At 42.9% G+C, this 18475-nt stretch overlaps 1 protein-coding gene across 1 annotated transcript in view; it reads right to left on the minus strand.

Annotated features, from left to right (window-relative positions):
* T265_15239 (hypothetical protein) overlaps positions 1 to 18475 on the minus strand; it is a gene marked incomplete at both ends in the record, with an annotated part of 60308 nt that overhangs the window by 27279 nt on the left and 14554 nt on the right. Inside the window, 2 exons of the mRNA XM_009177180.1 lie at positions 2264 to 2709; positions 9520 to 9580. Coding sequence (XP_009175444.1) covers positions 2264 to 2709; positions 9520 to 9580 — 507 coding nt within the window. The remainder of the gene's footprint in view (positions 1 to 2263; positions 2710 to 9519; positions 9581 to 18475) is intronic.

Genomic DNA, 18475 nt, shown 5'->3' on the forward strand with positions numbered 1-18475 from the left:
TAATGATTGGCCGTCAAGATCGCTTAACATAGAATTCTCACTTATTTTATACGGAACTGATGTTTCAATGTCGAATTTCTGAATGCATCGGACATTTGTCCGCAGACAGACGCTGTACCATAAATGTAACGCATCTTGCTAGATTGTGTGAACCTGGAATTTGTTGTGCCTTTCTGGGGATATTGGGTAGGTTGGCTGCCTGCTATAATGCTGCAAGTTTGTAGAAATCTATGACTCTCTAAATTCCACAGTCAGGTTGGCACCATTCCCTCCTTTTTTTCCTTTCAAAGACAGTCACCGGAAAACAAAATGGTCACAGCTGCACTCGGGTGATGCATCTATTTCACGACTGTCTGCCCAAACCCACCTAGAAGAGTGACATGAATGCATAAGGAGTCTGTTGCTGAACAAGGCGAATAGCTTCAGCCTGCTCCAATGGTTACAATTAACTAAAACACGCGACGTGGATATTATGAACGGAATTAACCCGAACGCGAGACTATTTCTTATCCTCCATCATCACAAGTAGGACCCGCAGTTGGGCTTCCCTTTTTCATTTGCCCAGATCTATTCAATCATTATCATTGTGAAGAACTTAGATCACAGGTATAGTTGAAACTATACCGGTAAAATCCTTTTGACTGGGTTCTCTCTGACTTAGAGTTAACAAGTTAGCCTAATTGATACACTACTCCATGCTTATAAGCATCACACAGTAGAAATCCATGTAAAGTAGCCGAGCTGGAGGCGTACGTGGTGAAATCAACCGAGCATCTTAATCACCTCATTGTGAATTCTAGTGACACAGTGGTTTCAAGTCGAATTGCGTTCCTCAAGCTTTCGGTTATTTTGATAAAATTCCCTCGGCAGACAAAGCTTGCAGCGTACGGTGAAACGCTTGTCACCCAGTACCGACATTAAAACAGCCTTGTATGCGTAATTCCGACTTCTGGACACATCATTTGCGCCGGGGCTAATGCAGTTACATTTAAATGATCCTCTGTTTATCGTCAAACAGTCTTGTCTACATGACCGAATGTTAGTGATTCGGTCGGTAAAAGAATCTCAAGATCCCCATCATTACAAACTAAGGTTAGCGTGGGCGCTGAGCAGATGGAAACAGAGTTTACTGCTGCCCTCATCCCATGCAGCGTACCAATATATCTCAGAGAGATGTATTAGTGTTGTTATTAGGATATGAAATTGGACCTTGGAGTCTGTCTCGCAATTAACTCACCTTACGTGATCCTGCCAATCCTAAGTCACATGACCTGAAGCGTTTTGTCGCACCCTTCCAACGTGGAATTTTGTATGCTTTCAGTGGTGTGCAGTACACTCCTCAGACAAGTCATACCCTTAAGATGAGCGCACTTTTGACGCCTTGGACTATTCTACTGGCAATTAGGTTTGTTTTTCAATCTCACGTTCATCGGACGAGAGAAAACACTTCGACTGGAAGCACAACCGGGAACTGCTTCCATTAGTCACACCACCAAATGAGTTGCTCACTAAATGCAGTGGAAATGCTCGAGTTCTTGAGTGGGAAGCTGACAAACTTCGCTGTGTAAAAGATGTCCTCAATTTGGAAGAAATCGTTCAAGAATCAGCTTTGCTTTTCAAGCTACCATCAGTCGTGAATACTGAAGAATACTCCAACAAACGTCTAAATATTATGCATTGCTCAGGGGTAAGTTACCAATCAAGAGGCGGATTTTGCAGATGATTTGACACGGTAGAATTTAGAGAACTACCATTTTTGAAGAAAGGATATTAGCACAATGTTTCAGGCGTGAAACCTCAATTCTGATACTTTTAGACCTCGTATAGAGACAAAATCCCTTCAGCATTCTCTGTCTTAATGAATAATCCAGTCAGTATTTATTTTCCCGGTCGGTGTCGAACACAATTTAACTGGGTAGGACGGTATTTTTTCGAAGGTTTTCAACCGGATACATCGATTAAGATAGTGCTTCCATATTTCATCTAAAGACGTCACGGAAAAGGCCCATTATGGGAAGTTAGTTTATTCTCAAGGTCAGGACCCAGAAAAACTAAAAATATGTTCATCATTTTATGCGCTGCATTGAAGCGAGTTAAGTTTTGTATAAGAAGCCTTGTTCGCTATGAAAGAGTGCTCAAAGTATACATCATTGTTGTTAGATGCGCATATTAAACAGCTGACCTAGACCGATTAGTAGACAAATGATTTTGTACTGGATCATGGAAGCGAGTCAGTATGACAGAACAGCAATCTCAGACTAACCTTGATTGCTGAGGGGTCCATTGCAAGGGAGTCATTTCCCACGGACTCTGCATCTAAGGCGTCTTTTGGATTGGAGCGGAAACTGTCAGCAGTTGAACTACTGTTGTTGTCCCGGTTCGTGTCACTAAATACTTGTTTCGAAAATGTTGCGGTCGAAATCGGAGTTGATTGTTTTTCATCCACTTTGCCAGATGCGTCACTATTGCACGCGCCATCTACATTTAGAGGGGCACCGAGGGCTCTCCAACTCGCCCCACGGTCATGTGTGATAACAGTATGTAACGTCCGGTCCGGGTTGAGTCTGGTCGCTAAGTAGGTGCCACGCATTGAGGCGACGCGGTAGAAGTCGGTGATGGGAGCATGATTTGGATAAAGATGTTGACGGAGTGATTCAGTAAATATCTGGCCACTGCTGTCCGACGTGAACAATGTTCCATATCCCGTATCTGATGAACAAGAAAGAAAGAATTTACGACAGTTCCAAGGCATCTGTCGCGGTACAGCATACTCCAAATGTATGCACTCCAAATTGACTGAATAGGTCTGTGATTCGAACCGGATTTTATGCTACCCAACTAACAGTCTAGAACATGTTCCATTCCTTTGAAATACCTTTGAAGAACCCCCTCACCGTTTTCCACCAGAGTGGATTGACTATACTGAAGAAGAAAAGTTAATCCAACTCAGTAGCAAAAGGAACCCCAAATTAGTAATCATGATTTCCTTCAGCAAATTCAAACATCAAAAGAATCTTGACGGAACAGCGAAAAACAACAGCCCAGCGGAATAATGTGAATCCAGTTATTTCGTGTACTCTCAGTCGACGGCTTAAGCACCCACATTTTCACGGTTAAAAAAAGTCAAAAACAGCGGGGTGTGGGATACACGACCGTACACATAGGACGAAACACGACAACGTGAGGCAATAATATAAACAAAGACCAGCGAGGGTCATATGGGAGACATGTTTACCCATAGAGAACGAGTTAAAGAGGGAAAGGAGCCCTATAGCAGGGGATCTCGCCATAGTAAGGCCGTAAGGTTTAGTTGTTTACACAAACAGGGCTGAATCTGTCAAACGTCAGCAGCAAATAGCAGGGAACGGTAAATTTAGTGCACAGATTGCAGTGCAGTCAAGGTTGTTGATGGTTTCATCTCATGTGGTGCAAGACCTTCGGGAACGTCTTCAGAAATCCTTGTGGACAGTCCTCGCTCAGCTCGTCCTACGTACTCGCTACTGCCAATACATTAGAAAAGGTAGATACATGACTGGGCTTATCCAACTTGGGTTCTGAGAGAAGCCGTTTGGTTTTAAGCAGAATCAGCACAGAAAATTGTGAAGAGTACACTTAGTGAATCACTTTGGGCGACGTTTCAGATGTGCATCGTTATCAACACCTTGAAACAGCAACGTGATAATCACGAGAAGGCTCTTCCCCTTTTTTTGTGATGTTCACTGTAGTTGCTGGTGGATTTCGAAAGGTGTAATCAAGTAGTCTGTGCGCCTATCGATTCAGTTCAACAAAAACCAAATTGTAATCAACGTATCTGATGCCTGAGCCGCACCCTACATGACTCGTAAATATGTCAGCGATTACTGGACCGAGTAGACTTTCCATTACCCCATCATCAGTCTGCCCATATAGAATATCATCAAAGAAATTCTTGGAATTCGAGTTTTGAGTTGCTATATGATGATGCACCTGATGTGTCCTTTAATTCCGTACTGCTGCTTGATCTATTCCCACACTTTCCTCATGGCCTGAGTTTCCTGTGACCGGTGTTCTCAGGGATAGCCGAATCCTTTTCGATACAATAATCTTGTGCATTCACCAAGCACCAGCTCCTTCGTAAGGTTGTGGAGTAACAACGTCCGTATTTAGACGAAGTTCTACCAGAGGATTTCAACAGGTAACGAACAGACAACAAGACAAACGTGATTAGAAAGTTACACAGGACGCGTTCTAAACTAACACGAACAGTTCAGGGTATTAACCGAAATTCTGCCACGATGTGCTATCAGCACAGGAACCTCCAAGCGGCGAGCTGATGAGAGTGGCACCAGAAGTACGTTTAATACCTCTTGTTCTGGTGTTTTCCACTCAAGAGTTTTGATAATGGTCATCTTCCTTGTAGAAATCAGGCTGAGAAGTCAATTTCTGAGAAAAGCACCATCCTTAGAAGAATATCTGAAAACCGAAATCCCTTCTAGGTGTCTTCTGTGAATAGGTTGACTCTTCCTCACTCGAACGAAACCGGGAAATTATAACATTTGGGTTCATAGTGCCGTTAGGCCAGCTACTTTGTAGATTGATGCGTTTTCACGTCCACATCCATTACTGAGGAAACTGGCAAACCTGGTGACATGGCAAAATGTGTCTCCGTAAGGGCATGAGGTTCGACTCAAACAGAAGAACATTAGCAATGACTAGAAAGCCCGCAACACGGCTTATTAATTTCCATCATAACTGGATGCCAATATGCTATGAGTTGACATGTGTCTCTTTCTCCTCTGTTTCCATGACATTCCGTTCGAATAGAAACCTTGATGCGAAAAATGTTCGGAGCAGGATTCTACTGGAAGACTCATGTTCAAAATTGTTGGGCCATTAAAGGATAAATAAAAGAACGGTATGTGGGGGCAGGCTGACTGCATCACGGGGGTAACAAAAGGGATGACGCAGGTGGCGTTGAATGACACAGGACGTTCATGCGTGCGGTCTATGCAGGATTACAGCGCCTGCGCAAGTCCGACTTAATTGTTGGTGGGCCTCTACCAGCTACAAGCGAAGCCAGTAAAAACAACCATGGGAGGGCTGCGTTCGCTCTCTAGAGATGTACGTGTGTGTGTGGTGTGCCAACCGGGTTAACAGAGAACTAGGTGCAAACAATGATCTGTGGGAAGCGAATAAAGACGTCAAACTACAATCACGAACGCTGCATTCGGTGACCTATAAGACTGACATTTTAGGAGCGTTTTCAGTTTTTTCTCCTGAACACTACTGGATGAATAAACGAAAATGACATTGCTCAGTGGTTCGTGGTTGGAGCCAGTCTCAGATCGTACAAGGAACATGCATTTTCCATCTCAGCATTGATCTGTAGGCACATCGGGTCGAGGTTGCTTAGTCATAGAGCGCGAGTTTACTGAGCGGAAGGTCCGAGGTTCGAACCCGACCTCTGCATCTTGACTTGTTCTGTTTAGGCTTGTGCAACCTGACAGTACCTCATTCCTTATGTTTTCTTCGGGTGACTTGAAAGCTAGGCACCAAAAGGGCGTTGCAACTGAACTATTATCATTTATTTTCGTAAGGGAAACTACTCACAAGGTTGCTGAAAACTCTTCGACAGGCCATGACTGATTTCGCCCTTCTTGGGGCTCATCAGGTAGGCGCAGTCCCCGAGTTTCCGTCAACCTCATGTTCTACTTGAACCCAAATTGGACTGTTTATGGTATTCTACAAGTGAATGCCAACTGAATCATGAGGCAGCCTGTGTGTAGAACATTCAGTTGTAGAATATCATAAACCAGAGATTCAGTTGATTCTCTTGTGAAAACCAAATTGATTTGCAGATGAGTGTATTATCATTTATCTTTATCTATCTATCTTGAGTGCTCCTACCTATGCTTGGGCAGAGTGGCTGCATTTTAGTCCTCGTGTTTTTTTCGGTGGTTTGGCAGCTAGGCACTATTGCAGCTAACCTGTTATTATTATTAGTCTAAAATAATCTACGGAAAAATTAAATGATTCACATGAACATAATCACTGAGGTGGATATTTTCAACAGAACCGTCCAACCTCAAAGGAACATTGGATTTGCCAGCGGTATGCCAATCAGAATCAACAAGCTAACAAACAAGTACTTGTTTGAACTGGCGGAAAGGCAAGTTTTGTTACAGATTATAGGAACCATCGTTTCAGAGGTTGGTCGTAAAATTTAAAACTCAGATTGGTTCAATTTCAGAAGATAAACTTGGGTAGAAGTTTAGAGCTTGCATTCAAAGTGGTTCCAATGCAAGTCAGTTTCATTTTCTCGCCAGCTGCGCTATTTAAAGTGCGACCTCACTGAAATAAGGGATTTCAGACCGAAACGGTTGAGTTCTCTACATATTTAACATTCTAGACAGTCGGCGGAGTAAGGTGTCACTGTGTCATTATCGGCAAGAGCGACAATGTGACCATACTATAATTGGGATTTCAATCTGGGCTTGAAAGATATCCACAGTTCGTGCATGACATAGCGCTCTGAGAACTGATGTTTGATCTTGAAAAATCTTTCATCATGACAAAGCTCTTGGAAGCCGTTGCGAGATACGAAGATGAGGAATCGCAAAGTGTGATTGAATTATCGTATAATCGAAAGAAAATTCTGCGATCCACAGTCGGTTGTGGGTGTTTGGACAGTACTCACTGACAACAGTTTGATGTAAATGTGTTACCCTTGCTATGGCTAGACATGTAAAAGATTAGTCGTTTGCCTTTTTGGTGGCCAGAATGAAAATCAAATGGTTCACTTAACAACTTCGGAAGAATAACCCTTTTACACATCCTCAACCGTTCCAAGGTCGGATATTGGCTTGCAATTCTGCCGAATTTACTTACCCCAAGGACTTGGCGGAACTGATATGACTATGCAAACATCTTTGATGATCTTGACACAGTGTCAAACAAACTCCTTGGACAAACTCCCCATAGCTATGATACGGCCAATCGTCTGCTGAATGACTCCCACAATCACGTGCGGTTCATGACCCATAAGGGCAGAAAGCCTGTCTTTCCATAAATGGTGGCACATCAAAGCAACATTTTATCTCCCTTCTTTCTCCTTGTAGACCAGGAACCGTCCCCTATCGCCTATTCGAAGTACAAGTCGGTGGGTTGGTTTTACTTTTTGTACACATTCTTCCCTCTATATTTAAGATAAATTTGGTTAACCGCTCAGTCTCGGTGAATCTGGATTTCTTCCCCTCCTTTGGCTGGTGGAAACCATAAGGCTTTTTGTAATTCTTTTCAAACAATTACGGCCGATTATGAGATCGACATTAGACCCATGTCAATTAAGTACTCAGATGTTACGTTTGACTAGTCACTCCCAATCTGAGCACGCATTTGTGTCTGATAGAGTAAGTCACCTTATTTTTTGTTCTTTTCGTTATTTTCTTCCCGAGAACCCCGGTAAAGGAGCCTCTTATGGCATTCATCGTCTCACATTGGTGGTAATGCTCGTTTGTTTCTTTTTCCGCTTTTGTCGCGCTATCCCACGCATTTAAAGATGAAACTTACTATCGTCTTTGGCCAGCGTTCCCCGTCTTGTGACAACCATTCGCCTGGAATTGTATCCGACAAATATCACTTATAAACTTTGGTCCCTCCACTTCGGATGCGAAGAGAACATTTGGAACTGCTTTTGAAAGCGCTACTAAGTAACCCAGTAACCTTCGCCAATGTTATCTCGCCTATCCGTCAGTCATAATCCACTCTAGTGGCTGTTGAAAGTGCCCTCTGTTCAGCACACCATACCTCCTAAGGTTTTAGTCGCTGAGAATTCACCTTCTTGGGTGCACACAGATATTACTGACCTGCCTGATTGACTGAAAAGTGCTTTAAGTGAATGCCAAGAAATTGGTAAAGTGCAATAGAACATAAACATGAAAAATCGGACAGGTTGGTTATTGGGAGGCGATCGTGATGAGCTAGGATGATACCCGGACGCTTTTGGCAAGCTCGTTTTTATACATAACAAATTCAATTGAATTAAGCACCATATGAAGAATAGATAAACTAGATCTATCAACTGGAGCAGCTTGCTTGCCACACCAACCATTTGAAGTACAATTGTGAAATAGTCATGGGGACTGACAGCTCGAATGAGGGCCAGAAGCTTCTTACAGAGTATTTTCTTGTCCGGCACAACAGTGATGCTGACTTGTGTACGAGTGAAGTGCGACCGCTCGACGCGACCGAGCAAGCACTGTTTCGGTTTCAGGTGGGAGGTTTGTAAATCTTGTGGGCAACTTTAGCCGTTTGGTAGCTGAACGATTCGATGTTGTTAGTAGATTTTTGACACAACACCGTGCGCACACCACGGTGTTGGGAAGTTTGAAACTCATGTATTTTCCTTTCCTGTCCAGCACATGAAAATGAGATCGATAACTCCAGCTGGAACATATGTTTGCCCATAGATCATCTGGCGGTCACTTTAACATTGTAGCAAACAGCGAATAGGATGTACCAATTTGTCTCACTCAAAAGGAAGCAGCGTTAATCATGCATATGTAAGCATTTTGAAAAGACAAGCAAAAGCTCAAGTTCACCAGTCCGAACCCAAAGAAATTATTGTACTCGTAAGTCGGAGTCCGTTGGCTGCTCGGGGACGGTATTGGGACGCATGACAAGTCACGTGACTCTGTTTAAGACAACACTTACAAGAAATCAGTATAAATCAAAACAATAATCATCTATGACCTGACAGAGGGAACGGAATGTTGACAGCGGTGTTGACAGAAACAAATGCAGTCAAAGACTATGAATCCCGGAACACTTGGGTTACGTTCAACAACCATGGTCACAAGCTTTGACGAACATGAGGGGCTCGAAAGTTGCAGAAACTGGTACAGTCAAATCCACTTTGTCAGACGTTTAAGTCGATTTTACCGCAAACGGGTTAAAAAATCGCTGTTTTCTGCCCCAATGGAAACCTCTGGAATTTTAATGGAGATGCATACGAAGCTTCGTCAAAATCAGTGATGCACCTTTGCCAATATCCTTCCTCATAGGTGCTTAGTCCCTGCAGCTTAGTAAACCGTATAAGAGAGAGTTAATAGGAGGCGAAGCACGGATTTTAAAAGGATTCGGAGATACACAGAGACAGCTGATTTACAGGAGACCTAGGGTGAATGTTTCCGGCTTAATAGCCGGTGATATCTAAGATGTAATGATATTGGAGGTAGTAATGCTGAGCAGCCATACTGAGTGATCATATTCGGTGTATAGACAGCATGAGGCAGCCGAATTCCGGAAGTATTGATCAACATGTGTCTCATACTGATCATCCATATTTACACATCTAAGGAGTACCTGATCCAACCAGATACTGCGCGAAAACTCTGATTCTCGTGGAGCATGGGAGTTCACAAAGAGGCTGCAAGACGAAATCTGCTCCTGGATAGGCTAAAAACTCAAACTCAATGGAGTGTAGAAAATGGCAAAATCGTCAGAAACTCCTCAGGCCACACGCACAAATCATCAACTCACCGTTGGGGGCATCCACATGGAGGAATGCTAGGTCATCTTCCACTTCAAGCACAGAGAAGAACTTAGAAAGATAGAAAATAAGAACAGAGAAATGTTTGAAGTACAATGCAGCCAGAACAGGGCAGACAGATAGGTTAAGTTCAGAAAAGACTAAGTAAATACCAGGAAAAGGTGTGAACTTTGATTTATGAAGTCGAATTCAAGACAAACGCTTTAGGTATTTTCAAAACTAAAAGCCCAGATACTGTCAGACGCAGAGATGTTTGCCAAAGAGTGACGCCAGTTAAACGAAATCGTATGTGCCATGTCGGATATAAATTGCGTAGAACATGCGGTCACCTAGATTTGAGTCGGTGAAGATGCAAAATTATTTGTTCTGGCTTCAGCCATTTGTGTGGCGATCTCGAAGCCGCCCGTCACACCGACGAGCAGCTTGTTTTGGTTTAGCCTGTGAATAATCAAGAGACGTCGGATATGATAGAATTTTTCGGTTGGTTTGAAAGTAACTATGGATTGCGAGCAGTATATCCATTTGGTTTCTCTAAATAGAATATCGCTAGCACACAGTGAGTTGTTTGCGTAAACAAAATAAATAAACTGAACGAATCGGATAAGTTATCCATCAAATGCGATATCAAGGAGTGTTTATTGATAGCGCAACAATACGAAGAAGGGTGAACTTATCATTTTGGGGTTTGAGCACCTTGGAACATCTAACTAACCAGCCGACCAACTGATTAACTAACTAACTAACTAACTACTAACTAACTAACTAACTAACTAACTAACTAACTAACTAACTAACTAACTAACTAACTAACTAACTAACTAACTAACTAACCTAACTACTAACTAACTAACTAACCAACCAACTAACTAACTAACTAACTAACTAACCAACCAACTAACTAACTAACTAACTAACTAACCAACCAACTAACTAACTAACTAACTAACTAACCAACCAACTAACTAACTAACTAACTAACTAACCAACCAACTAACTAACTAACTAACTAACTAACCAACCAACTAACTAACTAACTAACTAACTAACCAACCAACTAACTAACTAACTAACTAACTAACCAACCAACTAACTAACTAACTAACGTCTAACTACCTAGCTAGCTAACTAACTAACTCGCCTTGGATTGTGTAATCACAACTAACTTAAATGAGCGAAGACATTCTGCAGTTTAGCTACGGGTCACGTTTATATATAAGGCCGAGAAAGTCTGGCCAATCCAACAAAGCAGGAGTGTAAGAGCTACATTTTAGATTTCTCCAGGCTGAAAAACCTTTGTAGGTGAAAAGTAATATCAATTCAGAAGTTTGAAACAAGGCGTTTTGTTAGACAGTGTAGGCAATGGACGTCGAGAAGACCGACGTGTTTCACTCCTGCTTTACCAGAAGCGTCGGAAGATTACAATCTCCCATAGTGTTGCCATTAGCAGACAGGTATACTGATAGCAATACCCGCAGTATAACGACTCATTCTCAAGTGTGACTGTACGGCTGAAAAAAGGTTATTTATTCCTCTGAAAAATACTCACCCGTCAAAAACGGAGAACTTTTCACTTTTTGGCTAACTGCAAGCTGATACATATTTCTGTCCGTAAAATCAACTACAAACTGCGACATTGCCGAGGTACTATTTGACGAAAGAGCTACCACATCGAGTGGTAAACTAAGAACTTTAAATTCGGAGTGGCTCAAGGTGAAAAATTCTGAGTGGAAATACATCATATGTTACCTCTGGATGTGGACGCTTGATTTCTCAGAATCTCTCTGTTTTGACCGGTTTTCCACCAGCTTAACCGATGGTGAGGAAAACTGCTTGTCTGGAAACTTATGCACATTATTTTGCGTCAATTCCTTGAAATTAGTTGGGGGTATCACATTCAATATTTGGGTGATACACGCAAATATGAGACGCCTTGACATACGGTCTGGAGTCAGCATAGACTCCAAATTAATCATTGCGAAAAACGTTCTTCTCACTTTCGGAATGCTGATGTCCGAAACAAGAGGAATTTCAGCAGGTATTAATGGGTGCAATCTCCGCAAATCTGTGTGAAAGTTTTATTCCTAGGGTAGTTCACTTTCGGAATTTTACCCTACCTTCAATAACCATATGTAACCATGGATCCGAATCTTCCCTACATATTCCCAAGTTAGAGTAAACCAGCACAATAGTGTGGCTGGCTGTTTGCTCTGGGAAAAACCCATTGCAGAGAGAGATACAGATACGGAGAGATAGTCAAGGTCATGAAAGTCTGTTGTGGTTTTAGCTGTTCAACCTCAGAGTCTGCCACACAGTGCTCGTCAAGGAAATGTACACAGGACACTTCACCACTGGCATGCCAAGTGACACGGTGAGTTGGAACTATATTTGGCCGTTTGCTTTAATTTACTGCTTCTGCGATCTTGTCACCAACCTTCTTAGAACACGATAAAGTACCTCTACTGATGAATGGCTCCAACAAAGATTGTCAGTGGGTCTCGCACAGTGGTACATGATTAAAGTTTTCCAGTTGAGTTCACTTCACCACAAAATACCTCAGAAATATTGTAATGAGGAATATGTTCAAGCACGCTACCATAACAAGCAGGTTAATCCATTCCTTAAGGACTGCTGCAGCTGAAGTTAAATCTAAGCTAATCCGTGTAAATTTGAGCCGAAGAAGCTTGATTACTCCAATCAAATATCTGGTCCCGCAAGTTTTGTGTTTTTCAAGGTTTCAGGCTTCATGGTTGCATTTCGTGAACAACGCTCCTTCATTAATTTATGCCAAATCAATGAGAAATATGTAGCCAGTGTACTGAATCCTCATCGACACCCGTCCGTAGCCGTTCATAAACTTATACGCGGAATAAAGCAATACAATGTGGACGGTTGGTGATGCAGGTGGCTACATCTTGCTTTGCACCGTTTCTATCCAGCTGTGAAACGCAAAGGTGTTAAACGGCACTGCGAGAAAGAACGGGGTAGGAGCGGTTAAAGCGCATGATGGGCTTTAATGCCCGTAGGCTGAGTCTATCCAGCTGTGAAACGCAAAAGTGTTAAACAGCACGGCGAGAAAGAACGGGATAGGAGCGGTTAAAGTGCATGATGGGCTTTAATGCCCGTAGGCTGAAAGAACAGGTTTTCTGGCCTGCCTAGGTTGCAGAGAACTCGCAGTTAACTACCCAAACAAAGCAACTGTAGAAAACGCATGTGTATTTGAATAATGAACAGCCCATGTGTATTTCCGACAGCTGTCGTAAACTAGTGGGGGAAACGTTAACAAGTACGCTGAATGTGTCGACGAAGGACTACAGTTGAGGATTAAGGGAGCTGCATACCGAAGGGCAAGACGTTAATACCTCCTAGTGTAATAAAGATTGGCATCTCTGTCAGTGACAAAATACCGGATATAGATTGAAATTGTAGGACAAATAGTAGCAGCTGACTCATTGCCAGTTTCAGGATATGTATATACATCATGTATTCGGATAGGACAGATCGTATTAACATCGCGGCCTATTAATCACCCAACTAACAGTACGGAGACTTTCAGTTCAGTCTAGTTTCTATAAAGGAAAATGTTTGTAGCTCAGGTAGCGTAGATATTCTTTGGCTTGTTCGCTGAGCTGGGCAATTTGACTGCAGACGTTTCACAACCAATCGAGGTAACTTCATCAGTGCGTTGTCAAGGGAGCGGGGTGGTCTGTAGCGATGGGTTGGTGGATGTGCGTTCGGTAGCGTTGCGTGTGTGGTAATATGCGTGGTGCTAGCCGAGGCTGACCTTGGATCACGATCAGCTGTTCGGTCGGGTGGTTCCAATGGTTGCTGTGTTACCCTATGTCCTGATTCGTCGATGCCCACGTGACCTTTGAGCTTGGCATCTGCCCTCGTACTCAGGTTGATGCCGGGGTGACCTCTGTCCTTGGTCCTTCCGAGTTCCGGCTTGTGACCTTAATTGATCTTACTCCAACATTCAGTTCTCCTTGGTCACTCTGGTCGAGATGTTGGTCATTTACATGTAGTGATGCGTGAATTGGATCCAGTTCAATGCATCGGTTGATCGGATCCGCCATGCCTTTAGAAATCCTCTTCCGTGTCTCGTGTGCCTGTGTGCCAAAATTTTTGCGTTTTGCAGATTAAATTGTTGGCCCTCTTGGTATTCATGTATGGATGTCACGGATTGGGAGTCATGTCTGTTTACGGCCGCGTTGTGCTCCTATATTCGTGTGCATAATCCCCTCCCAGTTTATCTAACGTAGGATTTGTTGCAGTTGATTTGGTATATCACATTGTCCCTCTTGGTTTTTGTCTTGGTTATCTTTTGGTTTTGAGATTAGTTCTCTTAGAGTGGCAGTCGGCTTGTGGGTCGCGAGGATTCCTGTTTGTTTGCGAGCTCCGATCTATTCTTGTTTCAAGGCAGAACTACCCGTCTAAAGGTTTGTTCGTGGTGTTGCAGGTTTCGGGATGTACTCTTCATCAAACTTCCCTTGATCGAATTCCAGGCCAGTGATCAAAGCGTAATCAAGACAACACTGACAATTATTACAGTTAGGGTATATTAGTTAGCTTATCGCCCTGAAAAAAGAACACGTAAACGGGTTGGCCTATCAGGCATTCAGTGCTCTTGACAGAGGGCTCAGAGGATTTCAAGACCCTGCTGGCAAGGCGCTGGCCACGTGGTGACCAGCTGAGAATCAGCTGCTCAGCGTCAGCACTGTGGTTAACTCTGTTCTAATTGGGTTCTAATGATGTTACATGAATAGGTCATACGTGAAACGAGATACCTGGATCAAATCAAAGTGCTCTTAAGCACCTTGAAAATTGTGGGTCGTTTGCAGATGTATTCATGGAATACATGCAAGTGAGATTTAACAAAATATAGTTCAAACTAATACATTCCGCTATACTACAGTGAAAGTAAAATAAAACTGAAGTTGTAACCAAATTGGATGAAGAACCTCGTAATCCTAACCAGGGGCTTACAATCGCAAACGGAGAGAGATCCCGAAGGGCTCGTGGTACTTCTTCGGACGATAACGGGGGCTACCAAAAACCCACACGTGATGTTATATATATATATATATATACTGACATTTTAAGTTTTCTTATCTTTTTCAGATGTTTGTGTGGGCTTGTTTAAGTACTGTCATCCAAACAGGGGTTTTCCCTTCCCTCATCACTCACTGAATGATCGATAAAATAGAAGTACTTTCCACGTGCTCCACACACATTCTGCAAAAGGAATTCTTATCACCACACAAAAAAGTACCAATGAGCCAGTAAACCGTTAGAACAAGAAATCTTTATAGGTGAACTATCTTGGATAGAGACAATTGTTTGTAGCCATGGTGATACCTTGAAATGAACTTTTTGTCGTCCCCAGATACATCAGATCAGTTTTTTCTGGCTGCTGATCGTGCTACGCAAGTAGCAGCGACACAGAGTGCTTCCTATCCAGGGAGAAGTCGCCATAAAGTGAGTATGGCACAAATGACTGACTATTGAGGCTATCTACCAAACACGACAGAGAAATTGCAATTGCTATTTTAGGACGACAGGGACGTCACATTGCTTCAACGATTAGGTGAACTAGCAGCTGGGTGAAACGGTTTGATGATTAGCATGTATTCTGTATATTCAAGTTGTTGTCAGATAGTGCGTCGTGCAACGGAAAAGGTATAAACAAGCCGTATCCAAAGATGATCAGACTTCATCAGCTAATCGGTTGTTGGTACATTGTGGCAGGGTGATATTTTGTGTATTTCCAGACACCAAATGTCCGAAAATTTAGCGACAGAGCGGGACCGTGATGCGGTAACTTGGAAAAGCAGTGTTCATGCACGCATTGGTCGAGATATAAGTTGATTCAGCACAATTGCAGATGCACCAGGATTGGAAAGTGTGGATAAGATGGGATAAATAGGCGTTCGATTACGCACATGTGTGTGAACCTAACACACTAAGTAATGGCAACGTGGCAGACTTAAGTTAAAAAGTGTGTGTGCGTGATTAAAAGTTTCACCTTGGTTTGGGGTCTGACTAGCTCTAAATAGTGGAGTGTTTATCCCGAACCCATGGGAGGTTTGACAATAACAGCGCGTGAATATGAGCCTTTCAAGTGATGGTTGGGGGTACGATGCGAATTGCGTGTACAGGGGTCGCCTGCCTTCCTTTTATGTGTGGATATGGTGACCAACAGAGAATAGAAAAGTATGGTCAAAAGACAAAATCATTTGATCACCACACCGCCGTAGTGCGGAAAGAATTGGACAGTTTACATTGGGCTCACACAAAACCAGCCCTATAAGTGATCAAAAAAGATGACGAACTCTCTCGGATGACAGTGCAAACGGTCACAAGTGGGGGTTGAATGAAATCCATGCACTGCTCAATGCAAAACAGCTCATTATTCTTCGTTTGACTTTGTCATGTAAACCCATCGGAAACCGACGCAACTAAGTAAACAAGGGATCAGTCAACATGAGATGCGAACCAATAATCATAATGGGATAAGTATATATTCCCAGACTAAGAACTCTGTAGGCAATCTCGTCAACTTCTTATCGGGCTTGAATGAGTTAAATTCAACTGGGCCGAGCTAACATACAAAAAAGCACTAGTCACAATAATCCCACAGAATTGTCACGAAAAACTGTGGCGAATTCGGGGCACACATGCAATCACACACATGATTCGGGTGAGTTAATTTTTGTAAGTGAAAGATGCCGTATATAAATTACGCATCCTCGTTAGACAAAAAATGTAGTGTTTAAGCGCTTTGGCGTTCATTAAGAATGGATTCTAGCGCAAACGGAAGTGTTCGAAAAGGATTCGAATGTTATTTGAACGCTAGTAACTGATTCTGACGACTGTAATGAAACCGAACCTGAAGAGAATTTCTTGTAAACAAAGGAGCTGTTTCGAGTTGAGTCAGAATACTCTTAAGGTCACGTAAGCATTCTCTACGATTGTAGCCACAGATGTCCGACGAAACACACAAATACCTACATGATCGCATACTCAATTAGGCCTATTTATCTTTGTCCCGTAGAATGCTTGTCAAGCTAGGCACTTGTTGGTTGACCAACAAGACATCGAAACCTTGTTATTAGCTTTATATGGTACTGTTTAGCTACAGCAAGAACAATGATTTCGCACAACATGATCTGTGGGCGTGCACCAAATTCCGCAACATACAACTGCCTACGGTGTTATTAGATGCAGACAAATAGAGATGTGAGACTCTGGTGCCTTTTCTTGACCACACAATGTGCATTTCATTCTTTTCAGAATCGCAGAGTTTTGCAGGAAGCGAGTTGTACAGTGCCGGTCTAATTCAGTAACACTGATTTTCCCGCTAAGGACGAGTAGCTTGAAGTTTAAGAAACACAAAACTCCAAAACATGTCACTTGTTCGCGTTTGCTAACTTTTGCAAAGGCTGCTACAGATTCAACTTGGTCTTCGCCAAGAACGGTTCGAATCTTGAGTTGTGGGTCTAACTTACACAAGGTTACTAACGTGCAGTGGATCGATGCGAAACCAGCTGTTTATTTCGGTGTGCTTATCCTCTGTTGCATAGCACCAGTGATATTGTTGACTATCACGCAGTACGGACCAATATCTGGGCAGTTGTGACGCAGTTGACTACTGAGTGTTGCTATTTATTATTACTCATTATCAACGTATATCTGAACACATTGCTGACAGACCGTATCGCTAAAATACAGTTGGGAGGGTGAAGTTCCAATACAGGAAGCAATGCGGATGGTGCCAGATATTGGAAAGAGAAAGAGGCGATTGTCGGTCCCAAAAGATGCCGTGACTGGATGTTTTCAGGCGCATTTTTAAATGGATGAAGACAAAATATTATTTCCAAGACATCGGACAGTAAGGTGTAGCAATCACTGCATGTATGAGCCACTGTGGGTATCCACAGAATCTTTAGACTGAGCAAAAATAGGGGGCATTAGTCGGGTCTGACAGTTTAAAGATAATCTGCGATACGTAAAGCGAATTTTATGCAATAGTAAGCTGAGAAAAAGATGACCGATATAAGGAACTTTTCGCACGTTGTCATATCCAACTTGAATCCGTGCGATTAAAATTTACTAATTGTGTCATGTCCAACCAATTGACTTAGAATGGGAACCTGGTAGCATGCATGCCAGCCTGCCTTAGATCAGACTGGATTCGAACCACTGTTATTACCAAGGAGATTGGCGGTGCTGATGCTTCTAAAGAACAATAATGCAGTGTCAGTTTTCCATACCTAGCATAACAATATCACTTCCGCGTGATAAGGATGCACTGTTGCCACACATAGCAAGTTGAACTGTGAGTCATGTTATTCCCTACCCAAAATAATACTTAACAGGTATGAACATATAAGGGCTTTTGGTCATCTCCACATTCTAGGATAACTTTATTGCTACGAAATCATCTTGGTGTGGACTATTCCAACTCCTCCAGGTTGGGGGTTGGAACATTTGGCGACTTGTTCCGTAGAAATGGTAATGCATTTGCATTTCCCGCCAAACACCGCTGCCTTGCGGTTAGGCTTTTGAGCCAGAGGCTTTGGTTGAGGACCCTAATCGTCCTCCTGTCTAGGTGTGGGCGCCCTGGCAATACTTCAGCCCACGTACAACCATGAATTGCCTTACGGTGGCTCGCGAAATACTGACTCGAGAGCAGCAAGCGGGATTCCGGCCTGGTAGGGGTTGCGTTGACCAAATCTTCACACTGCGTCAGGTGCTAGAAAAACGCCATACGTATAAGCGACCCACAATTCTAGTATTCCTGGATTTCCGAGGCGCATTCGACTCGGTTGATCAGTATGTTCTTCTTGAGACGCTTGCCCACCAAGGAATGCCCCGGAAGTTTGTAAACATAATACGTTCTTTGTATTCTCAGACTTCCGGACGTGTGAGAGGGTACGGAGAGCTCTC

Source organism: Opisthorchis viverrini, assembly GCF_000715545.1.
Source record: "Opisthorchis viverrini unplaced genomic scaffold opera_v5_398, whole genome shotgun sequence".
NCBI classification, from domain to species: Eukaryota; Metazoa; Platyhelminthes; class Trematoda; order Opisthorchiida; family Opisthorchiidae; genus Opisthorchis; species Opisthorchis viverrini.